Consider the following 11,916-nt stretch of genomic DNA (forward strand, 5'->3'; position numbering starts at 1 on the left):
TTCAGCAGAAAGACCTTGAAACATGTTTATTTACATTGTTTAAATCCCATAATCTTTTCTTTTTCTCAAGGGGGATTTTGGACAATAGGGCTACAAGGCTGGCTAAGTACACATTAGAGTCCAAGTACAAGAAGAAACACAAATCAAGTCTCTAGCCTAAGTGCCAACCCTGAATGCTGTATTTGCTCCTTTAACAGCCATCTCTTCCCCCAAAGTTTTGCACTCAAATTGGCCATAACATGCATGGATGGGACAGAAGCAGAGAGCAGGATTATGAGGCACAGTTATATATAAGTATGACCATCCTGTGAATGAGCATGATTGAATGTTTTGAGTCAGGAGCTTGGCTTAACTCAATTAATTCCCCATGCTGGCAGCAGCACTCTCTGCCATCCATCTGATAAGGTGAAAGGGTCACAGAATCACAGAATGGCTGAGGTTGGAAGTGACCTTGAGAGGACATCTGTTCCACCCTATCTTCTCAAGCAGGGTTACCTAGAGCTGGCTGCCCAGAACTGCTGTCATCTTCATCCTCCTAAGCAGCAGCAGGGTAAGGAGAAAGTGCCAAAGCACCGTGTGCGCATGATTGTTATCCAATGCCTTCATCTCAAGACACTTAATCAGGAAAGCTAAACCCATCTTTTCCAAATCCTGTTTCAAGGCAAGCTATGTGCACAGCTGGGAAACAATGCAGCTTATTACACTGTTTTCCCCTTTCCCTCAGAAATAATATTTTCAGGCTGTGCCCGCATGTACCATTCCACCCAGGCCCCGTCGTACACTGCGACATCTGGCTTGCCACAGAGGTAGGCCCCCAGAGCCACATGGCAGGCAGTGACCCCAGAGCCACACGTGGCTACCACTGGCTTCAAGAGATCCACCTTCTTCTCCTGGAACAGAGTGCGGATCTGCTCAGGGGTCTTCTCGAAGCCAGACTCTGTGAGGAAATCAGTGAAGGGGATGCTCGTCGACCCAGGGACATGACCAGGCTCAATTCCTAGAGAAAAAACAATACAGACAGGAATTGACCTCTATTGTCTGGGACAAGTCTATTGCAAAGCCTCTTCTGTTTCACTGAGAGGAATATTTATTGCTTAGAGTATTTTGTTAAAAGAAGTACATTCATTTTTGTTACACTTTGCTTTACTAGATTACTGATTACTCAGGAAGGATGGCTCTATGTGTAACCTTCATGTTACCCCATGGGCACAACCCTGCCAAGTTCCATTTTTCCCCCAGTTCCTTCCACATCTTTCTCCCCATCAGAGCAACCCACACTGATGAAGCCCCTCCACAGACCATTCTGAAGGGAAGAGTAGCACCAGTACTTGAAGAGACCAATGAGAATCTTCGGGGTGTATCAAAAGCTTTGTTTCTCACCCCAGCCCCTCATGAGGACAAAAAGATACATGGCTTCCCTACTGCTGAATTTTCAAAGAGTAGCACTTGCTAGTCAAAAGGGAAGGAGGACAGGTGGACGCACTGCCTGAAGCCCCATCCCATAAAAGACAGCCACTATTTCCTAGCATTTCCTCTACAGGAGTCAAAGTGATGGGCACCCTAAATGAAACCCCTCTTTATAATACCACTGTCTCAGAAGGCGCATTACCATCTCGGGGCTCTGGCTCTACTCCCCGGAACCGTCCTGCAGCACGGGCATCCACTAGTTGGAAGCGACGGGAATCCAAGTTATCTAAGACGTCCTCGTATGTTTTCACCAGGGACTTGTCCAAGGAGGCATGGAACTCAGATGGAGCTACCTGGGTTTTCCCAGAGCTAAGTGCATTCCCTTCTCGCTGCCAGTTCTTCAGGCCACCATCCAGAAGGGAGACAGCTTCGTGCCCAAAGACCCGGAACATCCACCATACCCGAGGTGCTGAGAAGAGACCTTGGTCGCTGCCATCATACACCACAACATGGGAATCATTCCCCACACCCAGCTTCCCCACATACTCGGCAAAGTCATTAGCCTTGGGCAGCATGTGATCGTAAGGCGAGGTTCGGTCACTGCACTGGTCAATGTCGAAGAAAACCGCACCAGGGATGTGGCGCTCCTCAAACTCCCGCTTCGGATTGCGCTTCATCTTCGGCAAATACCATGATGCATCCACAATTTTCAAGGCCAGGCCAGCTTGCTGGGACTTGATGGCTTCTGAAAGCCATTTTGCAGATACCAGAGCTCGGTAAAGGAGTTGTTGCGACATCGCTCCCGAGTCCTGGCTGAGATTAGCCAATTTCTGGATTCTGCCGGAGTCCACCTGACTGCAGAAGGTAGAGAGTCACAAATTAGAGACCAGTCTTTCAAAAAGCAACTGGACAAAGATGCATTTTGAGACCTGTGTCTGCACTGATGTGCTGGCTAAGCCTACAATGAGGGGCTTGAAATGCTCCAGCCCTGAAAGTAGTTTCCCAGAGCTCGTCCCAAACAACGCCCCGAGCGGGACAGCCACGGCAGTCGTGCCCTGCGCCCGGCCGCACGCAGCTCCTCTGGCCCCATCCAGGGACGCCAGCCAGCACCGACAGCAGCGAGAGCGCAGCGAGGCAGCCCAAGTACCAAGTGCTCGGCGGCACAGCCCCACGCCTCTGCCCGCACGGAGAACACCGGCAGCCGGGGCCTTGCGGGGGCCCGCCGCCGCCCTCTGCGAGCCCCCCCGGCTCGGCGGGGCCGCGACTGCCGCCGCTTCGCCCCGTACCTCCGCGCTGGGCCTCGCTGCCCGCCAGCCACGGCCGCCGCCGGAGGGCGGGAGCGCTCCCAGCGGGCCGGTCTCGGCCGTGCGGCCGCCTCCGTGCCGCCCCTCGGGCCGCGCCTCCCGCCGCCATTTCGTGTCTCGGGCCGCGTCGGGCTCTGTGTGCGAGGGGAGCGCGGCCCGGCTGCGGCGCCCCCGCCGGTGCCCCGAGATGGCGCGACAGAGCCTCAGCCGGGCGCTGGTCACGGCCTCCTGGCTGGCGGAGGCGGTGCGGGCCGGGCGGGTGGGCGCCGGCCTGCGGGTGCTGGACGCCTCCTGGTACCCCCCCAAGGAGCGAAACGCCCGGCAGGAGTTCAAGGAGAGGCACATCCCCGGGGCGTCCTTCTTCGACATCGAGGAGTGCCGGGACAAGTCCTCCCCCTACGACTTCATGCTGCCCAGCGAGTCCCACTTCGCCGACTACGTGGGGGGGCTGGGCGTGAGCAATGACACCCACGTGGTGGTGTACGACGGGGACGAGGTGGGCACCTTCTACGCCCCCCGCGCCTGGTGGATGTTCCGGGCCTTCGGGCACAAGGAAGTCTCTGTGCTGAATGGCGGCTTCAAGAATTGGGTGAAGGAGGGGCACCCCGTCACGGCGGAGGTCACCCAGCCCACCCCGGCTGTCTTTAAGGCCAGGCTGAACAGGGCCCTGGTGAAGACTTTCGAGGAGATGATACAGAACGTGTCGTCCCTAAACTTCCAGGTGGTGGATTCCCGCCCCGAGGGCCGGTTTCGGGGGACAGAGCTGGATCAAGGTAATGGAGGTGGGACTGGCACCTGCCCCAGAATGGGATGAATGTCAGCTCTAGACCGGGAGTAACAGCTCCTGACAGCCATCAAAAAGATTTTCCTAATGCACAGGCATGCCTCAGCCCAACTCATTGATTACCTTAAGGGATCCACAGTTGCACGTTCAGACACCAGTGCCATCACTGAATGCTTTTGTTGCAGTTGGCTATAAAGCTGCAGAAGGAAATAGCAGAAAAGGGCTGCAGTCATTTGGTTCCAGGATCTCCCATCCCACACCCTGCAGAAGTTTATCAAAATGCAAACATGGGAGGTGAGAGCTCCCAGGGGTTTGTTCAGGGGCCTATCTAAAACCAGCAGACACATAAAAACTATCAGTATTCGTACAGGCGCCTCTCGCCATAATGAGTGCACAAGCAAAAGCCAAGGATTTAGGTAATACAGTAACCCAAGGGACATTCTTCTTATTGCTCTGACTTCCAGCAAATAGAGAATTTGCTTGAGCTGATCTTTGTTCTTTTGCTTATGTAAGAAAAGTCTGAAGCCTTTAGCAAATGTGTGGGGTGTCAGCCTCTCTCTTTTAGGTGCCCCAAGTTAGAGGAACAAAAACTGATTTCATTACCTCGGTGAAACACTGGACACCCAATCAGCAGGGGTGGGAGAAGTCCTGTGCAGTGGGGACAGCAGGTACAGCAACGTGCCTGAAATGAAATTGAAGTTAGTTAAAGGAGGCCCTTGCTGTGTAATTTAAGCCTTGGTGTATCCCAGAATAACCTCCCTTCTGAAAGGGTGTAAAGGAAACTTTCCTGACTGACCATTCAGGAGGCACTCTGGCAATCACACTCCCACCACTAGAGACTTTAACTGCTGGGACCAAAGCCCCTTCTCAGCAGGCAGTTCCACTAAACTGATGGGTGCCCCACTTGACTACCTACACCCCCACACACACTCAGACCAGGTTTTCCTACCGTCTCGAGCCTGAGTTTTCCTTAACAGAGCCTCAAAAGTCTGGTTCCTTAAAGCAATTTATTAACAGTACAATAACACAGAAACAGCTTGAGCTCGTGCCTCCAAGGAGGGACCTAAACAAAGGAAGCACTGAACTTTTATACCCTCCCAGTCTGTGTGTGACAAAGTCCTGGCTCTTCCTGCTGAGTCCTCGGCTCCTGCTGTGTCTCAGTGTCCGGTCACCTGGCTGTGCCACAGGTTCTGTGCCCTGTGCTGTGCCAAGGGTCAGCACCAGTTCCTGGCCTCCTGCCTGGGGCTCTCCCAGCCCAGAGCCCAAGCTGCGGCTGGCACTGCAGCTGCACGCCGAGCTGCCAGCACTGAATGTGTTCCTCAACAAGGGAATCACAGAAATGGTTGGAAAAGAGTTTCTAGAAGAAAGCACAGAAAAGCTCAGCAGCAGCTGTTGGGTCTGAGCAGAGCCCACCCTGCTGATACATGCAGAGGGTTTCTGTGGTCCCCAGGCTGGCTGCCCTGCTGCCCCACAGGTTGTCATTCTGTCCTGGCTGTTCACATGTGTGTGTGTTGCTGTACAGCCAGTTAGTGTGACAGTATGACCTGAAGTGCATTCCTGCATCCAAACTTCAGTGGCATTTGGCTGTAAATGACTGCACACATGGATGGCCCAGGTGTCTACAGGGAGCTCCTCAACACATTTGATCTGCCGAAAGACAATGGGCAACATGGGAGAGGTAATGGGAGTGATGGAGGAGACTGTGGCTGGGGAAAGGGAAAGTTAGGCTTATCACTCATTCTATTTCTTCTCCTACCACAGCCCATCAAAGTGAAGGTTGAATTTTAACCTCAAGATGTGACTAAAATGCTCCTTGCTGGGAGCTGGTAGATTTTGCATTCTTTCCCAAGGTGAGAGTTGTCACAAGATGACAAATACCACAGACCCAACAGCATCTTCAAAACAGATTTTTCCTTTGAAATGAGTCAGCATGGAACAGCTTATTTGTGGTGGTCCAGTTTTGCTTCCCACAGCAGATCCAGCAGGATAAGCACTCCAGCTGCAGCTGCTCATTCCACAGGAGCTTGACAGCTCTCTGAACCAAGCTAGCCAATAGCAGCACACCAGCCAGCAGTGGGTAAAAGACAGTGCTTACACCTAAAAGAGCAATTTTAAATCACTGCTGATTAATTGCAGGGGTCATCCAATCAGGGAGGACGCAATTTAGAGAAGACTAATGGTCTTCAGGTTAAGGAACTTTCTGCCTTCTCAGGTGATTTCAGTTTAATTATTGCTTCAGTTCTTGACTTCCTAATTAAGTCAATTAATCTCTCCTGTTCTGTGAACTTCATCTCTAGAAGAGGCTAATTGCAGCTGACTCTTTTGCCTCTTTAGTTTTTCAGTTCTTTGTGGTAAGAATTAATTGTCCCCGTTTTACTTTTATCCTTGCTGGGATTTAGACCTCTGTACTGGTTAAGATAAGCCATAATATAGTACTAATTTTTATTTGGTGGGAGAGGTTCACCAAAGTTGCCAGAGTGGAATAAAGTGGGCATGTCTATAGGCCAGGTCTCCTAGGTCTTAAATGCAGGTATTGCTTTGGATGCAAAGCTTGGATGTTCATGCAGAGTGTGCAGCAGAAGCCTGACAGATGTGCAGCCCTGACCTATGCACTGAATAGTTCAAGGTGTCCCTGCACAGTCCTCTGTTTCTGCAGGAACTAGCTGTCCAGGGCTGATGATAAAAATAATTACATGATGGTTGCCAGTGCTGATCCTCTCTGGCTGTCGGGCGCTGAAAACTGATGAACAAGAATTATAGTTAATCAAATGCATACAGAAGAGTTGTGAATTTCTGAATTCTTTTGCAGACATCTGAGAAAAGAGGCAAAAGTTGCCAGGCAAGGAGTCTATCATCTAAAAAAAGAGAGCAAACCCAAAATCATTTAATGAGCTTGCAGGTAGTTTTCTTCTCTTTCTCAACCCTGAAGTAGTCCTTGTCTCCCTTCTGCATATAGAACTCTTCAGATTTTGCCCATTTTCCCAGCTCTCCATCCTGCCTGCCTCAAACATAAAGCTTTTGCTAATCTTGAATGTTCAGTGGAAATGAGAATGAAATGTACATTTTCTTTCCCCTCTCCTCCAAGTGGATTCTGCAGCTGGGAGTGGACTGGCTTTGCTTTGATCCTGTAATAATACTTGGGGCACAGGAATGGAGAGTGAGAGACTTTACCGAAGTCTGTTTCAACCCACAGGAACCTATGAGGACTTTGAGGGAGCTGGCCAGGACCAAGCTTAAAGTGTTCCTTACAATGTGTTCATGGTAGGTTAGACAAGATCAGTAATTGTCCCTTCTAAGACATACCATTTGAATGGAAGAGAGAGATAAACAAGGAGGCAACAGAGGAGGCATTTGGAAAAGAGCTATCTGCAGCCAGCACACTCCAAAGCCACAGGGAGTTAAATATGGGCTGAGCAAATCTTTTATCTTTTTGACATTAAGAAATTCCATCTGGAGCTTTCATTGCAAAGGGAAGGCTAAGAGAGGAGGGGACATGGTTTTAGATAAATAGCCAACAGTGAAAACAATATGTAAGCAGAGAAGCAACAGATGTGGAAAAGGGGATTAAGTAGTGAAGAAGATAACATATTACAAGTTATAAATTGTGAGGAAGGATTGCCAGACACCAAGCTGAGTGAGACTTGGCAAAAGGAATTAAATAATAAAATCTTCTGGAACAGAGTGAACAAAAGAGAACAAGGAGAGAAAGAATAAATAAGGTAGCTGTGCAGTTAGCCGGGGTTCCAGGTGGAAGATTATTTGTGTGTGGTCTTGGCATTATACTGACCCCTGAGTCTGTGCTACCATGTTTTCTTTTCTCCTACGGATAATTCTGCAGAGCAGGGAGAGGGCTAACCAAGAGATATTCCCATGCTCAAATTAGTGAGGCAGATGAGCTCAATCCCAAATATGTGTCAAGAATCAATCATGTGATATTGGAACTTCATGAAGCAAGAATTTGATACATTTATTCAAAGCATGGTTCTATGGGACAGAAACAATTGCAAACTTCATCTTTTGAATAGGGGATACAGCACAACCTAGGCAGCTGCTGGTCTTCTACCATAGACAGACTGGGAAACTTTCAAAAAACTCTTCAAGAAAAATTACTTTAAACAAAGGCAAAATTGAGTAAAATATATTGGTAGACTTGCACTTCACCCAAGGGCTTTATTTCCTTGCCAACAGAATTGGTTGGCCAGATAAGAGAAATGGAAACATGCATGTCTGGAAGTAATGTCTGATCTTTTCTTCCACCCATTGGAAGCATCTACAAGGTAGAGTTGTGCCATTTGCACTTTATTCATGCTTTGGGCATAACATTAGAGGGACATTTATTAGGTCAATATGAGGAGAGGGCAAATAGCACAAGTATTGTTAGGTTTTAAAAATTGACTGAAAAGGAGATAAGTGAGATGAGAACAGCATGTACTGAAAGAAGATCTGTGGGGTTGTAAGTTGCCAGCACGGTCCCATCATTAAGCTTACGTGTTTTGTTTTGTATTTTCCTGAATCATCAAGGCTTTGAACATAGGGAGTTGATACTAAAATGTGCTGTGGGACAGCCATGGGAAGGTCTAAATGATCACATGGGGAGAATGATGTGAGGTGCCACCTGCAGATGTATGTGTGTATAGCAGTACAGAGAGCAAACTCAAGTGCTTAGTAGCCCAAAACTGAACTGCTTGTGTTTCTCCTACAAGCCAATAATCCACATTTGGAAGCAATAGAAGAGGGTAAGACTTGGATGAATTAGTTGGGTGTGGCAACATCACATGTGATTTAACCTTGGCAACAGCCTTGGCAACTCCTGTTTGCCAACTGTGACGGTAGGAAATGCCACTTCTTTGTCCAGCAGCCTGCTGGACCCCTAAAGCTGATTCTAGGGGGCCAAGACAGAGAAAAGTGTATCTAATTGGCTCTTACTGGGTTTAGGCTAAGGACATGAGGTTGTTGGGAGTGCTGAGGGCTTGCCATCAGCCTGTTGGAGCAATAGCAGAAAAACTATTTTGGCCATAGGGCAGTGTTAGCTCAAGGATAAATGGTGTATAAACTGACTGTGATGATCTGAACACTGGAAATTTATGTTCCTCCTCACTTGAGCCAGGAGGTACTTCAGTGGGAAGTTTCATTACAAGAATCCAAACTGTTCTGAGATGGATGCTTTTTTGAAAGTCATATAAAATGACTGCTGAGGTAGCTGGGGCCCAGACTCTGTAGTCCTAGGGTTCCTTCCTGGAGTTTCTGATGGTGACTGCATGAATCTGGCGTGGAGTGTCCTCTGTTTCATATGGGACAGGAGCAAATGTATCCTCTCCCCTGTTCAGATTCCAGCTGCATCCAGCCTTGCCTTCCAATCCTATGTTTCTCTGCTCTTGACCTAGCAGAGAGAGATTATAAAGCTTCCCTCAGCCACTTGAGAGCTCTTAGGCAGTCCAAGCGATTGTGGTTGTGCAGTTTCAGCTCTTTTTCTCAGCTGAACACCCACATATGTGAATAAATGCAGTTTCTACAGAATTCTCCATCTTTCACCCACAGAGTGCAAACACTGGTCTCTGACTCCAGCAGACTTTTGAATCTCTGGAGCAATATAGTCTCCCTAAAGATCAAAGTCCAAACTGCTCTAAAATGAGTGTTTTTTTCAGATCTGCTCAGCTCCTACCTGAAGAGTTGTTTAAGGGTGATGAATTGTCAGTCTCCCATAAGAGAGGTACAAACCTATTTTAAGGTGTGTGAACAGTCTAGAGAAGCAATAATGGTCATGATGCTTGGGACACCTAGAAAGTGAATCGATGGCCCAGCAAGCCTCTTTGAGCAAGAGTTCCCTTCTAGTTCATCCTCCAGGAGTTCCTGGTCTCAGTATACTTCCCAGTGCCCTAGGTGGCTCACAGACTTTTCTGTATTGGGGTGATCACCAGGACTGCAGCAGAGCCTTGCAGAAATCCTTTGCTGAAAGCGTCCTTTTCCATTTACTCTGTGGGAAAGTGGTAGCCTAACCCAAGTATGTAAGAGGCTTCAGTAAGCAGCTTTGCAGTCTGAGAACCATATACAAGGTTCTCTCAGCTTTTGCTTGATTTTTTATTTCCTCTCTGTCATACAGACACTGTATTGATGAGTGAGTTTTGGAGTTCTCTGTACTGAAGTGATGAGCTGTTATCTTCTGGAACTGGAAAAAGTATGGTGAAACCATCAGTCAAAACACTGCCTCTTTTATTTTTTCTTTTCCTTTTTAAACATTAGTCCCTGCAGAAGTCAGCAGTTTTTATCCCAACTTCTCTCAGTAATGCTAAACATTTCTGAAGGATGCATGAGGTGACTCCTAGACAACTGTGCTGTATTTTTAATGCACCCGGGGAGGATTAATCAAGAGACAAAGAGGGTCCATCTGGAACAGGAAGAGGACTTGTGAAGCTGACTCAGGGCAGCTTTAATTGTCTTTAGGCTCTGTCTTTGTTCAGCAGAGCAAAAATTCCCTTCAATTCCGTGCCAAAGCCATTTTCCCCTTATATCTCACCATGTCATGTTACCACTCTGCATAGTGATGAAACTGCAGTGTCATTATGTATGATGTCAGTCTCTGCCTAGGTATACTTTAATCATTTGACTGTAACAAAGTCAAATGATTAAACTGCCCCAATCACTCCCATCTCCCGAGACCAGTTATCCCAATAATTTGGGCACATAGATAGCTGCCCGTGAAACAGATTACTATTCATGTGATTTTATTTAGATCTGTCTCATTGGAAGTTCAAACCTAGCAAGGAAACATTCCCTGAAACACATTTTCAGTGTAATACATAATGGTTTTGGCTCCAGTGAGGCTTGATCCAAAGCCTCTCAAAATGATTGGAAAAGCTTCCATTATTAAGCCTTAAGAGTCTGAATTTGAAGGGTGTGATGCCAACCTTGTCCATTATATTTTTATATCTGCAACTCTCTAAAGACCTTCTTTTGACGTGCAGTTTTGAACTTGCCTGAAGTGGTCAGATACACCAGCAGAAAAACAACCTGTGCTGATTTCATCCATGGAGTAGATAAGAAGTGATACGAAATTTAAATTTTGACTTCTCTGACCCCATTGTCCCAGGATAGCTGCCTCAGAAGTGATGTGGCTGACTTAAGATTGCTTTATGATTTCTTATTTATTTTTCTGAAATATGACTTTAAGGTGATGCAGGAATAAACTGCGAACAGATAACCACTTTCACAAATTCCACATACAGACCACATTTCCCGCTTCTGAAAACGACAGTGTGTCACTACAGACTGATGGCATACCTGGGGAAGGTTGGAAATGCATTGCTTTATTCCTCTTATCACAGGTGCCCTTAATGCCTTTGTTAAGGCATTTTCTGTGGAGGTTCTTTGATTTCTGTCATGTCTAGGGTTTCTTCAGATTTCTACATCTCATTGCTTTCAGCGAGGAAATAGTTTGCTAAATATTCTGGAAGTTTTGACTTCAACAAAGTTGAATAATATTTGTCCTCTTCTTTTTAGCCTAATACCACTTTGCATCTTCATCATCAAGTGGAACAAATGAGTCTTCTGGAGGGAGTGAGACTATCTGCAGTGATGTTTTTAATGTCTCTTGTGGTTGTCGTTCATCACCTATGTTAATGTGTCCTTGCTCATGTTTCATTTTCTGGTTCACTCTCGCAGGCTTGGAATCTGGCCACATCCCTGGTGCTGTGAACATACCCTTCCACTCATTCCTATCAGAAACAGGGCACGAGAAGAGTATTGAGGAGATCCAGGCAATATTCCGTGAGAAGAAGGTGGATCTCTCGAAGCCGCTGACGGCCACGTGCCGCAAGGGCGTCACGGCGTGCCAGATCGCCCTGGCTGCCTTCCTGTGCGGCAAGCGCGACGTGGCCGTGTACGACGGCTCCTGGTCCGAGTGGTTCCACCGAGCCCCTCCGCACTACAAAGTCACCGAGCTGAAGCGCAGCAAGGCCTAGAGGGAGGGCTGAGTCTGGGGTAACGCGGTCTAGCAGCTGTCTCCAGCCCAGGGTAAAGCAAAAGGGAGGAAGTAAAGTAAAAAAAATATCAGTTTGTTTAGGTTTTTTTGAATTTTTTAAAGAATTATCATTAGGTTTCTATTGAACTTTTGATTTTTGACAATTAATAAAATCTTAGATGATGCATCTGTGAGTATTTCTAATTCTCTTCTGTTACCTGCGACCTGCTTGTGTTGGGTGGGAACAGCAGCTCTGCAGCATGAAAGAGAGTTACAGTCTGTGCCTGAAGACCTGCAGAAATTCCAGTGTCCTGGTGAAAGATCAGGGGCAGAATGAATCAAAGTGCTAAATACAGCACTGGGTCTTGGACATGGGAGGGCCAAGCTGTGGCTCTGTCATTGACTCTATGGAAGATTTCTTGCCAGCGCACCATCTCCCCATTGGAATGTGGAAAATGGGGGTA

At 47.6% G+C, this 11,916-nt stretch overlaps 2 protein-coding genes across 4 annotated transcripts; one reads left to right on the top strand and one right to left on the bottom strand.

Annotated features, from left to right (window-relative positions):
* Positions 1-4,525, bottom strand: MPST (mercaptopyruvate sulfurtransferase). 3 transcript variants are annotated; one of them, XM_059471592.1, is made up of 5 exons: positions 4,445-4,525; positions 4,099-4,177; positions 3,619-3,692; positions 1,610-2,262; positions 1-997 (listed from the first exon to the last, which is right to left on the bottom strand). In XM_059471592.1, exons 3-5 carry the CDS (start codon positions 3,657-3,659, stop codon positions 699-701), a joined length of 993 nt encoding a protein of 330 aa, XP_059327575.1. In that variant the 5' UTR covers positions 3,660-3,692; positions 4,099-4,177; positions 4,445-4,525; the 3' UTR covers positions 1-698. The 3 variants fall into 3 exon arrangements, with proteins under 3 accessions (XP_059327575.1, XP_059327576.1, XP_059327577.1); XM_059471593.1 differs by lacking the exons at positions 3,619-3,692; positions 4,099-4,177; positions 4,445-4,525 and adding an exon at positions 2,694-2,737; XM_059471594.1 differs by lacking the exons at positions 3,619-3,692; positions 4,099-4,177; positions 4,445-4,525 and adding an exon at positions 2,555-2,692.
* Positions 2,801-11,639, top strand: LOC132072981 (thiosulfate sulfurtransferase). The gene is made up of 2 exons (XM_059471595.1): positions 2,801-3,484; positions 11,155-11,639. Exons 1-2 carry the CDS (start codon positions 2,899-2,901, stop codon positions 11,451-11,453), a joined length of 885 nt encoding a protein of 294 aa, XP_059327578.1. The 5' UTR covers positions 2,801-2,898; the 3' UTR covers positions 11,454-11,639.
* The last annotated feature ends 277 nt before the right edge of the window (positions 11,640-11,916 follow it).

Source organism: Ammospiza nelsoni, chromosome 5, assembly GCF_027579445.1.
Source record: "Ammospiza nelsoni isolate bAmmNel1 chromosome 5, bAmmNel1.pri, whole genome shotgun sequence".
In the NCBI taxonomy this organism is placed as follows: domain Eukaryota; kingdom Metazoa; phylum Chordata; class Aves; order Passeriformes; family Passerellidae; genus Ammospiza; species Ammospiza nelsoni.